Genomic DNA, 18,102 nt, shown 5'->3' on the forward strand with positions numbered 1-18,102 from the left:
TACTGTTTCTTGTGCGTAAGTTTGCTGAGTGAAAACCAACTCGATGGCATCTAACAATGACAAAGGCAGACAGTGCCAACAAAGAAAGGAAAAACTGTAGTGTTATATTTATAACTTTATTGCAGTGCTACTAAAAGGAAAGTAATGATTTATAGTCTAAAGTTTAGTTCAGAGGTGAGAGCTTCCTGGAATTTACTGTAGTTAAAATATGCTCTAGAAATATACTGCAGGATATTTTTTCTGTCAGTTGCAACACATACTAAATTTCCACTGAGTCATCTCAGGCTCATGGATTAACTCACATGTCTTCAATTTTTTTCGTAAGCTTGCCTTTAGGTGACAGGGTTTTCTTCTCATGCTCAAAGGTCTTCTGAGCAGGAAAGACCTCAGAAGTTGATGACTTATTGGTATCTATGTGCATTAAAACCATGCAGTGGCACAGATAAGGAACCCTGGCAGCATGATGTTTAGCATCTGCTTGACTTAGCCAAAAGGTTTGCAGTTCAAATCCATTAAGTGTTCCTAGAAAGAAAGATGTGGAATTCTGTTTAAAGATCCTAGCCTTGTGAGCAACACTGTGAGTCAGTTTCACTCTGTTCTATCAGGTTGTTATGAGTTAGAATTAATGCAAAGGCAACATAATGCATGGCACCAATTTTGTGCTACCACGTCATCCTGTTTCTTCCTTCCTTCCCGTTCTGTCCTTGTTCCCTGACCTCTGCAGATATTGACGAATGCTTGGACAACAGATGCCACCCTGCAGCTACCTGCTATAATACTCCTGGTTCCTTCTCCTGCCGTTGCCAACCTGGATATCATGGGGATGGATTTCAGTGTGTGCCTGGTAAGGTTTTAGAGGCCAAATTAGATGCATAAAATAGACTCATTCTTTAATAGTTATCATAGCAATAGAGCACCTTCTTATTTTCTATACATCTAAGATTTCAGTTAGGAGCTCTGGAGACATGGTGGGTTAAACATTGGGCTGCTAATCCAAAAGACTATAGTTTGAACCTCTAGTGACTCTGCAGGAGAAGGATGAGAGTTTGGCTTCTTAAAGATTTATGGTTTTGGAAACCCTGAATAGCAATACGAGTCTGTCCTATTGGTTTGTTATGAGTTGCTGTTAACTTGATGCCAGGGGGTTTGGGTTAAAAGTGTTTGAGTTGGTAGCTTTTCCAAGTTCTAGAATTTGTCCCAGTTAGCTCCTGGTGCCTTGTTTATTGTTAAGGCCAAGGGGAAAAACCAAAGAGTTGCCCCGGAATCAGTTCTGACTCATGATGACCCCTCGTGTTGCAGGGGAGAACTGTGTTCTGTAAGATTTTCAAGGCTGGGGTCTTTCAGTAAGAGATCAATCATTAGGGCTTTCTTCTGAGGTACCAAGGAATGGGCTCAAACCACTAATATTTTAATGGTCAAATTCTTAGCTGTACCACTCAGGATTCTTGGGTTTATTCTTATCCATTTCACTAATTATTAGAATTTGTAGAAGGCTTGAGTATGACCCATTCAATATCTCTCATCCTTTGCCTTGAAGAATACTAGGTTAGGGGGTTGAGGACATCCTTGACCACACACCAGCAGAAGTCACTCTGGCCATGGCACTGCAGGGGGATGAACTGGCCCAGGTCATCACAATGGGGCGCGTACTGGTCATGGAGCACCTGTGTTGACTGCTGTAGGGTGGCCTGGTCAGCACAAGGTAGTCCAGTAACCACCATTGATTGACATAGTTCTTCATGTTTAAACTCTGGATCCAGGAATGAATGGGCTTTTATTTGTTTCCTCCAAAGACTCTTGAGATGTTTGGGCAGAAACTATGGGTTGTTTTCCTTTCATTCAGACTGCAGTCAGGTACTGAACACTGACTGAGAGAGGCTGCTTTACTCTTCATAATAAACTAGGGATTTACAGGGTGAAATTTGAAAATTTTCTGTTACTAAATGGGGATGAAGGAGATTGACAGTGAAAGAAAGAAAGTAAAAACCTAGGACTCCAAAAATCCCAGGGCATTGCTGTATTATGTAAGAAATTGTTGTTGTTGTTATTGTTAGGTGCCATTGAGTCTAGACAACTCATAGCTACTCTGTGAATGTAAGGCCTGAACACTTGTATAACTTTAATCATTTCTCCACATTCATAGAGTTACCAGAGGCAAGCTATTTTGGAAGCAGATGCCACCCCTGCTGCCAAACTTATTTTAATCGGGGAGCTCCATCAAACACTGGCAGAAATTATGAGATTCTAAACACGCAGCCAAAGTTTATGGACCAACAAAACTTTATTGCACATGGTCAAGAATGTCAGCTAATGCTCAAATCATCCTGACCCTGAAGGGAAGCAAAGATCGAGTTTAAATACAAACATTGGGGTTGGGGGGGAGTGTTACACAAAGTTCATTGTGGTTGGCAGTTGAGACTTCACATTCGTGAGTTATTATTGTTTCTGATTTCTCATGGGTGTCCAGACCCTGGGCCAGGTGCAGAGGGAGTGGGAACAAAATTACCTCCCAGATGCTAACATATAAAATGGCTTCTCTAATGTTTAACATAGAAGCTGTTACTATAGCTGTTTTTCTCCTATCTTGCTGTCTTATAGTTGTAGAAAACAATTATCAGCACAGGAGACTTTGAGGTTGCCTTGAGAAAAATGCGTAAGTTGCAATGCCTTTCATTTCTCCCTTTCTCTACCTCTGTCCGGGACCCTGAAGACATCGTCTCGGGACTGAAACCCTGTGAACACCAGAGGCGCTCTGCCCAGGCGCAGCCTTCTTACCCTGGGTCCTCGTTCCACATCCCACAGTGTGATGAACAGGGTAACTTCCTGCCCCTGCAGTGTCACGGCAGCACAGGATTCTGCTGGTGTGTGGATGAGGCTGGACATGAAGTCCCTGGCACCCGGACTCCCCCAGGCTCCTCTCCGCCTCATTGCGGAGCACCAGGTGAGACAACCAGGAGTCTTGTTCCATCTTAGGCCCTGAGTTCAAGAAGCCTGAAGACACTGGTTGTGAGGCAGACCAGTCAGACTCGAGACCATGCAGTATCCTTTCACAATCTACTTTCTCCTGTTGTGTTTGCTGTGACTCGTGGTGTCTCCCATATACAACAGAACCAAATGTTAACCTGTTCCTGTAACATCTGAACAATCATTGATATTCCATTGTTGTGGCCACCATGTATTTTGACTGCATTTTAACCTAGGATACTCACCTTCTGTTATAAAACCTGACTATTTTGTTGTGACCCATAGGGTTTTCACAGGATAGCTTTCAGTAGTAGATTATCACGCCTTTCTTTCTTGTCTGTCTTGATCTGGAAGCTCTGCTGGCACTTGTCCAGTATTGGTGGCTCTGCTGATATTTGAAATATCAATGGCATGATTTCCAGTATCATTGTAACATGCACGTCACCACAGAACAACTAATTTTACAGATATGTGATGCCTCCTTCCTCCTGGGAAGAATATCTAAACACTTTTATGTGCAGTCATGTTGTAGAGACATAGAAATATGTGTATACATAACATAGTCAATCTATTATACACTGGATTCCATATCCTTAGACCCTTACTAGTAGTGCACATGTGGGAGTTTAGATTGAATGTGTACATCAGGCTGAGTGCACTGCCCCAGATGTGTTATGGTAATTTAGAGCTGGAAAATCTTTCCAAACTATCCTTTTACCGAGAAGGAAAACTGCCACCTTGTATCTTGCTTAACTGTGCCTTCTGAATGGCAGGGAACGCTGAGGACAATATTAATGTCAATAGGAAAAATAAGTATAACTCTTGTAGGTGGATTTACCAGTGTGTTCTAAACTGGTAACTCTAATCCTCTCTTGTTTAGCTCCATAAATCAGTTGGGAGTTCTTATTGCCCCAGCCACATTCATATTTTGGAATAAAATTTCTAAAGAAACAAAACCAATAACAGCAAAAAAAAAAATAGAGAGAAAATTCTGTTTCACTCATACATTCTCTCCTTTAGAACCTCCTGTTTCTAAATCCATCAGGGCTCTAAAAAATATCAAATGATGTGGAGATGTTTTATTAGAATTCTATTAAGACAACATGTGTTAAGGACAGTAACTCAAAAGAGATCTAAGAGTTTGAGAAGTTAATAACTACAATGTGGATATGGCGGGGGGCGGTTGTGCAAACTCTTTCCTGAGGAACTAGACTTCTCTCTTGGGACTAGGTTGGTCTTGGAAACATTTAGCACTCTTTTTATCTGTATAATTGGGTCAGAATTGAGGAGAATGACAACAATTTGTTGCCTTGATTCCAAAAATACTTAAAACCTTGCCAACCAGAAATGAAGAGCAGGGCTTCAAACCCACTTGAACCAGTTCAATCATGGCTCATGAAGTAAAGAGACCTAGATTTTTAAAATTTTAGTGATCTAGAATGCTAACCAGCATTGGGAAAATGATGGATTGAAGACATGGAATGGATTGGAAAAACTTCAGAACAGGTAGAAAGAATCCATTTTAGAAGACTGAAATTATATGACATTCAGTTCTTCCTAGGATCGTGAAAACATTCAAAGCAGCATGGTGGGCTACCGTCTTTAAGTCGGAAACCATTGTTTTTTAACTCAGCTAGACAAGAGATTTGCTTGCTATGTACCATGCACACTAGCCTTGTTTTCTAAGAGGAAGATTAAATATCTAGCAGGGCTTCAGACTCTAGTTTTTCCTTTTCGCATTTGTGTTCCATTTCAACCACATTTGACAAATTTAGATCTGCTCCAGTTTTACTTCATTGGCAATGACAAATCTGGGCTGAACTGGCATGAAGCCCTGCAGAAAAGTAATACATCAATGATTGGGCTAAGAAATAAGTAGCTTCATATAGTAAGGAATGAGGTGGATGCACATATGTATCTGATTTGATTCAGCTATGTGTCTGCATTCCACATGACGAGGTCTGCCTCAGTGGGTGGCCCCTTGAACCAAAAAGGATTCCTCTGAGTTAGAATTAATGGAATCCACTTCAGGGAGTCACACCTTTGGTTGATGACTAGTGTTTAAAGAAGTGGCGTTCCCTGTGACACATTTGAAGGAGACAGATTCTTTCTTCACAAAGTCTTAAAAAAGATCATGAGATAGAGTGGAATCACCAAGTGAGTCTTGTGATTGAGCTAGGTAGGGTTGATCTTGAAGGAGTTTATCCACCATCTTCCTGACATCCCAGAGAAATTGGAGGTGTGTTGACCCAATCATAATGCTTACATCCTTGGCCTTTGAAGCCATTGAAGTATTTTGTGCAAAAGAGTGACACTAAATGGCTTAGTGTTTTTAAAGGGACTGTTCTGGCTGCTGGTTGAGCCTACACTGGGTAGTGGGAGAGGGTGCAGGTTGAGGAAGAAGAGAATGGAAGCAGGGAAACCAATGAGGAGACTATCAAAAGATGATAAGAGTTTGATCAGTCTGCAATAAGGCAGGAAGTAGCAAGACAGGAAGATATTGCACCTGTGTTTTAGAAGTAGAGCTGGCCAAATTCCTTGACATATCAGATGCAAAGACTGAGAACAGACAGAGGCATCAAGAATGACTCCAGGTTGGGCGTCTGAGTAATCAAAAAATGGAGGTATAGTTTCCAGATATGGACATGACCCAGTGTAGAGCAGGTTTGATAGGAAAAACAATGACCCAGTTTTTGTTAGCAGTACCCTGAGATTCCCTATAATATATAAATGGGAACGTCAAGTCCGTTTTTATGTACATGAGTTAGGAGCCCATTGACTCTGAAATGCAAGAATTAAAAAGGAAGACAGACCTCTTTATTTTGTTGGTATTGTTAAGGATATACCATTTCTACATTTACAACTCAGTATTCTGCAACCCTTCTCACCCTCTTTTTCTGAGTTCCATCCTTTTTACCATAAACTCCTGAGTTTCCTATCTTAACATTTCAAGCTCCTTTTTTATCCCATATAGACAGATCTTACAAAAACACAATGTTCAAGACAGATGGCCTAGTGGATAAGAAGTTGCACTGCCAACCCAAAGGCAGGTGGTTTGAATCCACCAGTTGCTTTTCAGGATAAAGATGAGACATCTCCTCCGATGTAATTTACAACCTCTGAATACCCAGGGGAAGGTCAGCTATGAGTCTGTTCCAGCTTAATGGGAATAATGACAGAGAAGGAGTGATGCTAGACTCAGGGGATATTTTGGTGGAGGGAGGGATGGGCAAAGGAAAGGGGAAAGATTCAGTGTGAAAAACAATACATGCAAACTTTATGAACTTTGAAAGTAAACCAGTATAAAATAAAATGTAAATTTTTTTTTAAAATGTAAAGATTATCTCAGGGCAATAATTTCAGGGATTTATCCATCCTCTGTGGCTTTAGAAAGAGATACCTCTTTTTATTTAAGGTCCTTGAGGTAATACTATAATAAATGGATGGAAAAGTTACCTTAACAGGCAAGTCATGTGCTGTTTAGAGCATACCTCTGATCACAACATTGGTGAAAACTGCTGGCAGCTAAACTTCTCTACCTGAAAAGCTCATTGGAGTTTAAATCCATGTTTTTAACCTGATCACCCAGGTTCAATTATGGCTGATGAAGCAAAACTGGAATGGAACCAAATCTGTAAAATGTTAGTGAGTCAGAATAACTGGAATGGAAACATTACAAGTTGAAGCCCTGATAGAAAATCTCCCTCTTGGAAAATAAGGGCAGCATACACACTGCACAGCAACCACATCTTTTCAAAAGTTGAGTCAGAAACAACGATGCCCGGCTCAACAATGGCGGCCCACTATGCCACTTTGAATATTTATCACTCTTCACCATCCTGGCAATAATCTAACTTCACCCGTTCAGCTCCTAAAAAGGCTCAGTGTGCCTCTCCTTAAGTCTTCCACTTAAGAGCTCCAGCCTCTCATTTTTCCTCTTCCAGTTGTCATTCTGCTTCAGTCAAGTTTTAGAAATCCATGTCTGTTCAAATTTCACTTCTTTGGCCTTGACTCAATTAGTCATCCTAGTTTGAAGCTGTGTCTTAAACAATGTGGTGAGCTGTCAGGGAGGGATAGGGAGATGCTATTGAAGAAAGATGCAAAAGAATGAGGCAGGAAGCTGGAACTAGCTGAGAAATATTACATTTTGAGGTACTTGCAGGAACCCTGAAGCCAAAAAGATTTCCAGGAATTGCAAGTCAGAGTCAGTTTTGTTTGCCACTATCTTTGCATATATGTACATATTACCTCACAATTATACTTTCACTCAGTATGATTTTCCAATGTACAGATATTAGGGTCACATATGCAGGGCACTCAGTAAATACTTTCTAAGATGCATACTGGACACTCTAAGGAGAACCCTCTTATAAGCAAAACCTGGAGCTTGAAGCATGTGAGAAAAAAGTATAATAATTCGTTTGACCATTCTTTTGGCCACTATGTTCCCGAGAAGAGCGGGTGTGAATTCTCTGTCAGCAAAGGCCACCTGGACCCAAGCAGCATGGTGCTGTGGAACTCTATCTCTTCTAGGTCTAGTGAAACCTACACCTCTAATCTTCTCACCCCTTGCTGTGACTGAGCCTTAATGACAAGCCCTTCAGACCTAGGGAGAGCTTTAAGACAACCCCTTTTCCTGAACCTTGCAGAGAACATCTTTTCCACTTGGCCCAGCATCCAGAGACTGGCCAGACAGTTCATTAGCAGACTTTAGAAGCAGGGAGATCTTGAGTGTACACATTGCATCCTGTCCTTGGCTCACAATCAAAGTTTTTCCTTCTCCGTCTGCTCAGAGCCCACCGAGAGGCCCCGAACCGTCTGTGAGCGCTGGAGGGAAAGCTTGCTGGAGCACTATGGTGGTACAGCCCGTGATGACCAGTACGTGCCCCAGTGTGACGACCTGGGCCAGTTCATCCCCCTGCAGTGCCATGGCAAGAGTGACTTCTGCTGGTGTGTGGACAAGGACGGCAGAGAGGTGGAGGGCACTCGCTCCCAGCCGGGCATCACCCCTGCATGTAAGCACAACTCTCACTCATGTACTTGCCTCTGAGGGCTTACTTACTCTGAAGAGAAAGTTGCCTGCCATGGTTGAAGGAGGGAAGTATGTTGTTGTTGTTGTTAGGTGCCATCGAGTCAAGTATGATTCGCAGTGACCCTATGAACAGTGGATCTGAACCCCCCATCTTATCCTTTGCCATCTTTGTACTTTCTGACCACTAGAGCCCATTGCAGCAGCCACCATATCAATCCACCTGGTCAACAGTCTTCCTCTCCTTCGCAGACCCTCCAGCCTTCCCAGCATCATGTCCCTTTCCAAAAAATAGCCCCTCCTAGCAACATGCCCAAAGTATGTGAGGTGAAGCCTCATCATTCTTGCCTCCAAAAAGCACTCCAGCTTCACCCTCTCCTAGACATACCTGTTTGTTCTCTTGGCCATCCATGGGGTGCTGGTGCTCTTCTCCAGCACCCCAGCTCAAAGGCATCAACTCTCTGTCATCCCTAAGAGGTTGTGTTAATTTATAATTTGGTCCACGCAAGATCCCAATTTGGATGCAGTGCTTGGTCTTGTCATTAGCACTTTCTGTAATTGGAACATCTGGAATAGAGTTCAATGCGTGACTCTTTCCATTCCCTGGCTGAAGGCGGAAGAGGACACATGTCGCCCAGGGTTCCCAAACAGAAACTGATAACAATGCTAGCTCTAATTTTTTCCTTAAAAAAAACCCTAACCCACTGTTTTGTTCAGAGAGAAGCCTTTTGTTGTGTTCCTCCCCCGTAATTGGCAGTGATTTACGTAATTGATCCTTTAAAACAAAAACCTAGAAAATTAGAATTTCATTTTAAGCACATCTGGAGTACATCTGTCTAGTGTGAAGAATTTTCGCTGTTCTTGGTGGTTCTGGTATGTGGGAGAAGAATTTTCTCCCTGCCCTGCCCTTTTTCCTCTCCTTGCCCATCTTCATGCCCTCCTCTCGTTACCACAGGTATACCCACAGTGGCTCCACCCACGGTCCGGCCGACTCCCCGCCCTGATGTGACGCCTCCCTCTGTGGGCACCTTCCTGCTCTATGCCCAGGGCCAGCAGATTGGCTACTTGCCCCTCAATGGCTCCAGACTTCAGAAGGATGCTGCCAAGACTCTGTTATCACTGCATGTAAAGTGGATTCTTCTTATGGGGCAGGGTCCAGATAAAGCTTGAGAGGGCACCATGGAGGCCACTTCTCAGGGCAAGGGACAAGGAGGGAACGCCAGGGTGGTGGGAAGGGGTGTTCTAGGCTGTAGTCTCTCTTTATGGGCCTGACCCCACCCTTGCGCAAAGCAGACCAGTCTGTGGCTGAGTGTCACCCCTGACCGACCAAGTCCACTTGCCCAGCTGCTTCACAGCTTCAGCCATGTGGAAAGAGAAGTACAGATGTATTTGGAGGCAATGGAGACGGGATGATGTTTGGAGGAAGAATAGTCAGGATTCCAGCCAAAGTCCCCAGAGTTCATCCGTATCAGAGATTCACCGTAGAGATTGTGAGAATCTGCAGCAGTCAGCTCTCTATGGTTCCTGTGATGGAGAAGCCCCAAACGGAAATCAGTGAATCAGAAATCAGCTAACTGCTGCTCCTCTGTTGCCGTCCCCTCACCTCCCATCTTGGTCCTGTGTAACGTGGTATTTTATGGAGCTCTGGTGGTGGAGTCCAGAGAGAGTTGCACTGCTAACCCTGAGGTGGTGCATCCCCAGCGGTTCAAATACACCGGAGGCTCCGTCCAAGAAAGATGGGCAATCTCTCATGAGAACTACAGCCTCAGAAGACCCAGTTGAGAGTAGGCTCAGTGCAAGAAAGATGGGCAATCTCTCATGAGAATTACAGCCTCAGAAGACCCAGTTGAGAGTTAGCTACTTGAGGGCACTGAGTTTTACCTTACTTGCTCTGACTCTGCTATAGAGAGAGGCAGATCTGGGGAGAGTCAGAGGCTGAGCGGGGCCTGAGCTTTTCCAGGGATGGATACTTGTGCTTCCTGAATCAGCAGCATCTCTGTAGCCATGGCACCACACTTTGGATAAAGGGATTTCTTCTTTAGAATGGTGGAACAGAGCTGACACAATGGTTTATCATCCAATTCCATTTCTCAATTTCATGTTCCAGGTACTCGCTAATCTATGAGGAAGAACAGTGGTGGTCATGATTATTGACATTTACTTCTGTCACTGAGGGAACTCTATCTCGTTCTATATACATATAAAAGCAACTGATATTCAGGAAAAAAGAGATATATGTCTTTTCTTTTGAAGCATTGAGCTTCCACCCTACCTCATCAAACACCAGCATGTTATTTTGTAAACGTGTCTCTTGAAGGGTTCGAAAATAAGAAATTGCAAGCACCTAAGGCTAACCATCTGTATTTCTGGAAGTGCCCTTTGATGAGGTGGGGTAGTGGTAGCAGAACTTTCCAAGAAGTGGGACATGATTTATAAGCACATCTTGGAAAAATTTACATAAACTGAGACTTTGTTCCTCCAAGAAGTTTTGAACTCGTTATGTAAGTTAATGATTCCCATGAATCCTGGGGTCATGGAAATTTATGTGGATGGGCCTTCTTGCCTGCAACAACTGACTTTCTAATCTTCATTTTCAAATGAAATTGTGTTTTAAAATGAAATTGTAGTTGACCTCCATGTCCCCCAGTATAAGTGGCCCACTTTTACACAGGAGTCAAATCTTGCTTTTTATACTGGTTTTTTATTGCTGACTCCTCTCTTTGTGACAGAAGTTGAGCCAGGCCCCCAGGGGCTTGGTTGGGTCATGAGCGTGGGGACAGCCAGATTGCCTCTTGCTGTCAGCTCTGCACATCTGCTGGGTTGGAAGAAGAATGAAGCAGTTAAGGAAAGATCTCAGACTCAGCATTTTCACAAAGACTGCCATTTAATTAGAATGTCTCTGCAATAAAAAGAGGAGACAGAGGATGAGAGCCATCAATTCCCTTTCTTTAACCCATCAAATTACAGCCATTCTTTTATACACGAATTTTACTTCATCTGGATATAGCAAGCAGGGTGCAGGTAAGGCCGATCAGACTTCAGGGGAGAGCTCTCATCCCAGTCAAAGGGTGAGAGAGTTGATTTTTGTTTTCATTAAGTTGGCAGACTTTAGAAAGGCTTTTCCAAAGAGAGGCTGGTAACATTCGAAAAGGGCCAGTTTTTATCCAGTAAAATACTAAAAGCTCTTTTTCTGAGACTAAGTTTTGTCCCTTAATCCTTGTAAAGGCTGGGTTTTTTTCTCCCTTATAAAATTATTTTTGTTTCTACCGTCAATAGTAATATTGAAGTACACTCTCACACCAAAGGTAGACAGTTTGAATTCACCAGATTCTTCAGGGGTAAAAAATGGGCAGTTTCCTCCTGTGCAATTGATTTAAAGCTTCTGAAAACCCACTTGGAGGGTCAGCTAATGTCCATTCTGACTTGATGTCAATGAGCGTGTTTGTTAATTATTATTATTATTTTAGTTATTATCTCCAAAGTACTGAAGAGCAGTGGTGTCTCTCTGGAGACTAAGGTGCATTTGATACAGGCCATGGTCTTCACAATCACTTGTTATGCATCAGAGAGTCAGACAATGACCAAGGAGGATAGAAGGAGAATTGATGCCTTTGAGCTGTGGTGCTGGAGAAGAGTATTGAGAATACCATGGACTGCTAGGAAAACAAACAGATTTGTCCTGGAAAGGGTTAAACCGGGTGGCTCCTTGGAGGTAAGGATTCTGAGGCTCTGTCTAACATACTTTGGACATGTTGTGAGGAGAGACCGGTCCTTGGAGAAAGACATCATGCTTGGGAGGGCGGAGGGACAGCGCAGGAGGGGAAGGCCCTCTATGAGGTGGATTGATTCAGTGACTGGGATAATTGGGATGGGAGTGTCAGAGACAGTGCGATTGGCACAGGACAGAGCAGAGTATAGGGCTGTTGTACACGGGGTCACTATGAGTCGCATGCGACTCGACGGCACATAACAACAACAACAACATACAAATTAAATGGAGGCAAAGATGATTAAGCTTTGTCTCACATACTTGGGCCTGTTGCTAGAAGAGCCTATTCCTTGGAGAGAGACATCATGCTTGGAAACGTGGAAAAATGGAGAAAGAGAGGAAGACCCTCAAGCCACGTGGATTGACACATTGACTACAGCAAAGTGTGTGGGGTGTCAGAGACTGTGAGGATGGTACACAACAGGACAAGGTTCAGATCTGTTGTTCATAGGTTCTCTATGAGTTGCACTTGATGGCATCCAACAACAGTATAATAATTACTGACTAGGACATTTGCCAAGGCATTTTGGTTAAACCTTCTCATAACTGAACCTCCACCAGGTTTCCAGAGTCTATCAATTACATGGAAGAAGACTGCCCATCTTTGGATTGCTCCATCCATGGAGCTGCTGATTCCCTACAGACTAGGCCACCAGAGCTCCCTGTTGTTATATTCATTTTACGAATCACTAAACCAAAGTATAAAGAGGTTAAGTGACTAAAGCCACACAGTAAGAGGCCAAGCCTGGCTTTGAGCCCAGGAAGTCTCTGGCTCCACAATGCACATGGCCAACCCTCTGCTTGACAGCCCACAAGAGCACAGTGTGGTTCTGTTCACTACAGCCATGCATGAATGAGGAAGGTGAGAGTGAACTTCGAGGAAATCCAGGGTTTCCTAACTCTTCCACATCTCTGTCTACAAAGGGTTCCATAGTTGTAGGGATTGACTATGACTGCCGGGAAAGAATAGTGTACTGGACAGATGTTGCTGGACGAACAATCAACCGTGCCAGTCTGGAACCAGGAGCAGAGCCAGAAACCATCATTAACACAGGTCAGTAGCTTCTAACTTAGAAAAAGTAAGTCTACATTTCATTCTATTACATTGAAGTTACTTGCATATTTTATGAAGTCACTTGCCTATTTTATGCCAAAGTCTCATTTCTATTTTTATCCAACAACTTATGTTAAGTTGGATAAGTTGTTGAACTTTCAACACCTTATGGTAACCTTTATGTAAGTGAAATCGTGTTTTAGGGACGGATTTTTTTAGAAGTAGATCACCAGATCTTTTTGGCTGAAACCTCCAGGCTTTTTGGTCAGTACCTAGCTTGTGAACCAATTGCAGTTCCCAATGAAGGTTAAGTTCTGTGCAAACTATGATAGTGAGCTGCACAGCCCCTCAGTAAACCGACACATTTGCACATAAGGAATGAGGCGAGGAAGACCAGAAGAAAGCGTTCAGGGTTTGGCAGTAGTTATGCTGCATGCCCCCAGCACTTTGTCTGCCTGCAGCCAATCAGGCTGGAGGGATGGACACTGGGGAGCTCTGGAGTCATAGTGCGAAGGAGCTGCGCTTCCAGCCCTGAAGACACATGATTTGAAAGGCAGAAAAATAATTCAAGCTTGGTTTTTCTCTTCACCTTGTTCTTGGGACTCAAGACACACATCAATAATTTTATTTATTCTTTTTTTTAAGATGTTCAAACACAGTAGACTTCTCTGCCTCATCTTCACCCTCAATACCCCGCAATGCTCGAGCCCTGCCTTGTTTTCTTTTCAGGTCTGATAAGCCCTGAAGGACTTGCCATCGACCACTACCGTCGAACCATGTACTGGACAGACAGCGGCCTGGATAAGATAGAAAGCGCCAAGCTGGACGGCTCTGAGCGCCGGGTCCTCTTCCACACGGACCTGGTGAATCCCCGAGCCATCACTGTGGATCCAATCAGAGGGTCAGCTGGGTCTTCCCTGATTGTCTTGTTACCTGTCAATTCCTGAGTTGAAGCCTCTGAATTTTAAATGCAGTGTGGGGAGGGTCAGAACAAGAGCATGGAAATCAAGTTCATTAACAAATATTGAGTATTCACTAGGTGCCAGGCATTGTTTAGGCAAATATAAGGTCTGTTCTATTTGATGCTTTTTATTCTAATAGGGAAGTAAAAAGTAGGAAGAAAAACTAATTGGGCCGTGATGTGACACATCAGAATTCAGTGCTGTGAGCGTGACCCCACTGCTTTAGATCAGCTATCAGGCAAGGCAGTGTTTCAACTGGGAGGGAAGTGAAGTCTCTGTCCACAGCACAGAAAGACTGCTTTTTTTCCTAGGATCTAGCCCTATCATATAGCATAACGAGGAACACAATGCCAGAGACGTCAGGTTTTTTAGCCTGGGGGCCCCTTTGCAGAGTGGCTTTCAACACAACATCTACTTTGCCTCAGCAAAGCGAGCAACTGAGGACCCTTCAGAGAGAGAAGGCAGAGTCTTTTTGAAACTTAGTATTGGAAAAGACATCCTATCACTTCTGCCACATCTTGTTTGCTAAAAACAAGTCTCTAAATGCAACCCACCCTCAAGAGGACTTCTTCCAAAGTGTCCCTTCTTGACAATCTTCATCTTTGATTTATCCACAGCAACTTGTACTGGACGGACTGGAACCGAGAAGCTCCTAAAATTGAGGTGTCTACATTAAATGGAGAAAACAGGAGAATTCTAGTGAACAAAGACATTGGGCTACCTAATGGCTTAACATTTGACCCCTTCTCCAAACTGCTCTGTTGGGCAGATGCAGGTAATGCTACTAATGGGCTCCATAAATGACCCTTAGCTACAGAAGTGCTGTTACTAGAACAGATTTTACTTACTACAAAGGTTAAATCCTTTGTGTTCAGATTATAGCAAAGCAAGTACTGTTTCTTTGTTAAGCCTGTAAATTTTATTTAAAGAACACTGTGTAATAACTCATACAATGAATTTTGGATTTTGAGTTAATAGGAGGCTGTTCTTTTCCTCCTTTTTTCCCTTTTGGGCATGTTGCAAGGAGGTATTCTCAAGCTTCTCTTTGAAATCATCTGGCTAGTTTTCTTCATTCCTACATGTTGCTTTAGCTTCTCCAACTCCTTTCTTCAGATAGAATTGTTTCCTGGTTATTCCTTCGGGTCCATCAGGTGATTTCCATGTGCATAATTGCTATTTAGGGTTTTTTTTTTTAAGAAAGGTATCTTCAATGAATAGTTGGGAGTACAAAATTCTAGCATCTCTAGTTTATTTCTGTTTTCTAATATGAATCCTTCTTTACTTCTCATGGTGATTGCATTCCAATCACCAGTAATTATGACTGTGTCTTGATTTGCATGTTCAATTAGTCTTCAATTCCTTTATCTTTTGTTTTAGTGGTCAGTATATAATTTTGAAGAAGTGTCAACAGTTCTTCCTTGTATATGTATGGTTATTACCTTATCACCGAAAGCATTTTACTTCCGGATACATGTTGAGATGGATTCCCACCCCCGCCCCCATGGAGCAGCTGGTAGATTTGAACTGTCAACCTTTTAGTTAGCAGCTGAGTGATTAACAGCCAAACTAGAAGGGATTTTTTGGGGGGGATGGGGGGAGGTGTTTGAGATGTTCTTAAGCAACACCATTTCTCTACAATTAGTTATTCCCAGCAAAGTAAATTATGATTGGCTAACTCAAAATAGCCAAACTAGCCCATTTCAGCTTGTTAATGCCTAGGATAAAATGTTAAATTTCATTTTTAGTAACTTCCAATTTCCTAGATTCATAGTTCATACATTCCTTTGTTCTGATTATTAGTGAATGTTTGTACTTTTTCCTTATTTGGAGCCATGATTTGTAAACTGTGGAAAATGCTACATCATAAAGGTTCTTGTTGGTTGAAAAGGTTTTACACTTGTCAGAACTACATTGAAAATATAAGGAGGCATAATACCATTTTAAGGGCTTTTTTGTTTCTTCCCTAGAAAATATTGAAATTTTGGTAAAAAGGCTGTTGTAGGTACTATAATTGCTATACTGTATTGCTTAAAAGGACACGTATTTACCTACATATTACCAGTTGGAGTCCTGGTAATGGAGGTGTTAAGTGCTCAGTTACTAACTAAAAGGTTAGCGGTTGGAACGAACCAGCCTCTCTTCAAGACAAAGATGTCCTGACAGTCTGCTCTCCAAAATTTATAGCTTTGGAAACCCGATGGGCAGCTTTTTCCTGTTTTACAGGGTTGATGAGTCCGAACAGCAGTGAGATTGGTTTGGGCTTATAATTTTCCAACTAAGACTTGATATATACTATAGAAAAAGGCTTCTCTCTGGTCTGCTCTAGGAGAAATTTCAGTCAATTCTTTCCCCACCCCCCAAAAGTAGTATTCAGAGTTTGGAATATATTAAAAACTAGGACTGATTGAACTGGTTGAGAGCTAGTACTAAAGCAGGAAATTTTAGCTGCTTTTTATGTAAATAAATGCTGTATTCAGTCTTCCCAATCCCCTGCCATGCATCTGAGCCAGACAATGAATGAGGATTACAGGAAAAGAATCAAGGCCTTTGAGCTGTGGTGTTGAAGGACATGTTGTTAGGGCTAGAGCTTATGAAGGTAATAATCATGCTTGGAAAGATGGTCAGTGAAAGAGAGGAACACCCTCAACAAGAGAGACTGATAGTGTCTGCAACAATGAGCTCAGGTATGTCATGTATGTTGGTGGCACAGGGAGGAAGGCAGACCTGTTTTTTTATAACATACTCTGGGCATGTGGCCAGGAGGGACCAGTCCTTGGAGAAGGACATCAGCCCTGGAAGGGTAGAGGGACAGCGCAGGAGAGGAAGACCCTGGATGAGATGGACTGACGCAGTATCTGGGGCAATGGGGGATTAGATGTGTCAGAGTCAGTGAGATAGGGCAGGGTTCAGAACTGTTGTACATTGAGTCGCTGGCGACTCAACAGTACATTAAAAACAAGGTTGAATACTTGATTTGATAGCACTTAATTTTTATGCAGTAAAATTCTAGGTTTTCTATTGTAACTGTTTTCCTAGAGAAACAATCTATATGCAAAAGAGCTTATTTTTCTCCCTAACATAAGACTTATTTTCTCTTCTTAAAGGAACCAAAAAACTGGAGTGCACATTACCTGATGGAACTGGGCGACGTGTCATTCAAAATAATCTCAACTACCCCTTCAGCATTATTAGTTACGCTGACCACTTCTACCACACAGACTGGCGGAGGTGAGCACAACCCTCACATCTGAACAAGACTGAAAAGGCCAACTGTTCTGGAGCACACACCAGTCTCCCCCAAATCAATATGTAACTTTCACAATTAGGTCCTCTACTGAGGTTCTCATTCTCATTAATAGCACCCTTTAAACTTCTTTTAAAGTTATGCTTTTTCTTAACAGAAATTTGATAGCATTGCTCACATGTAGCTTAGATTATAAAAGTTTAATGATCTAAAAAAATGATATTAACCCAAATCCAATCTTAAGAAATTAAGACTGCTCAACATTTTAGATGTATTGTAGTTTTAGTTTTCATTTTTTGAAATTGTGATGTTACCATTAAATATTATAATTTAGATGGTTTTTATGTGCCGTTGAGTCTATTACTCATAGTGACCCAATACATAATGGATCTGAACCTTGTCCCATCCAGTGAAAGTACCCTCATTTCTTATATACTTGAGCCATGGTTAGTCATTGTGTCAATGCATCTTATTTTTCTCAAATAAGGAGCTGGAAGTCTTAATTATGCCTAGTCCCTTTTTACCATTTAAAATTTTAAATTGGTTTGGCCGGAAGTCATGGCATTCTTTAAAAAAAAAAAAAAAAAGATCTTCAAATGACTAATAGGCAGCAAGATGAGAACCACTGATTTAGGCCAGTCATTCCCAGATTTTAGCATGCACTAAGACTACCTAAAAGGTATGTTAAAACACATTCTAAGGAATTTATGATGCAGTAGATCTGAGGTAGGGTCAGAGCATATGCATTTCTAACAAGTTCTCAGGTGACACTGGTCTGGGAATTTGAGAATCAAGATACAAACAATTCCTCTAAGAAGTCAAAATGTATTTTGTTAAGTTACCTTTGATTTTCTCCATTAAAGCAGCTTCTATCAAACCTTTTATTTAGTCTGATGTTATAAATGTACTTTTTCTTTGTTCCCAGGGATGGTATTATATCAGTAAATAAAGAGAGTGGTCAGTTTACCGACGAGTATCTTCCAGAGCAGAGATCACATCTCTATGGAATAACTGCAGTCTATCCCTACTGCCCAGCAGGTAATGAACATTCTGCAAGGTGCTCCTCTGGATTAACAGGGA

At 42.2% G+C, this 18,102-nt stretch overlaps 1 protein-coding gene across 1 annotated transcript in view; it reads left to right on the top strand.

Annotated features, from left to right (window-relative positions):
* NID2 (nidogen 2 (osteonidogen)) overlaps nucleotides 1–18,102 on the top strand; it is a 99,378-nt gene that overhangs the window by 81,179 nt on the left and 97 nt on the right. Inside the window, exons 12-19 of the mRNA XM_006894374.1 lie at nucleotides 725–844; nucleotides 7,758–7,979; nucleotides 8,949–9,118; nucleotides 12,687–12,816; nucleotides 13,546–13,717; nucleotides 14,396–14,553; nucleotides 16,883–17,006; nucleotides 17,948–18,060. Of these exons, the coding sequence (XP_006894436.1) occupies nucleotides 725–844; nucleotides 7,758–7,979; nucleotides 8,949–9,118; nucleotides 12,687–12,816; nucleotides 13,546–13,717; nucleotides 14,396–14,553; nucleotides 16,883–17,006; nucleotides 17,948–18,060 (1,209 nt within the window). The remainder of the gene's footprint in view (nucleotides 1–724; nucleotides 845–7,757; nucleotides 7,980–8,948; nucleotides 9,119–12,686; nucleotides 12,817–13,545; nucleotides 13,718–14,395; nucleotides 14,554–16,882; nucleotides 17,007–17,947; nucleotides 18,061–18,102) is intronic.

The sequence above is a fragment of the Elephantulus edwardii genome, unplaced genomic scaffold (assembly GCF_000299155.1).
Source record: "Elephantulus edwardii isolate Elephantulus edwardi_28Jun2011 unplaced genomic scaffold, EleEdw1.0 scaffold00140, whole genome shotgun sequence".
Classification (NCBI taxonomy): Eukaryota; Metazoa; Chordata; class Mammalia; order Macroscelidea; family Macroscelididae; genus Elephantulus; species Elephantulus edwardii.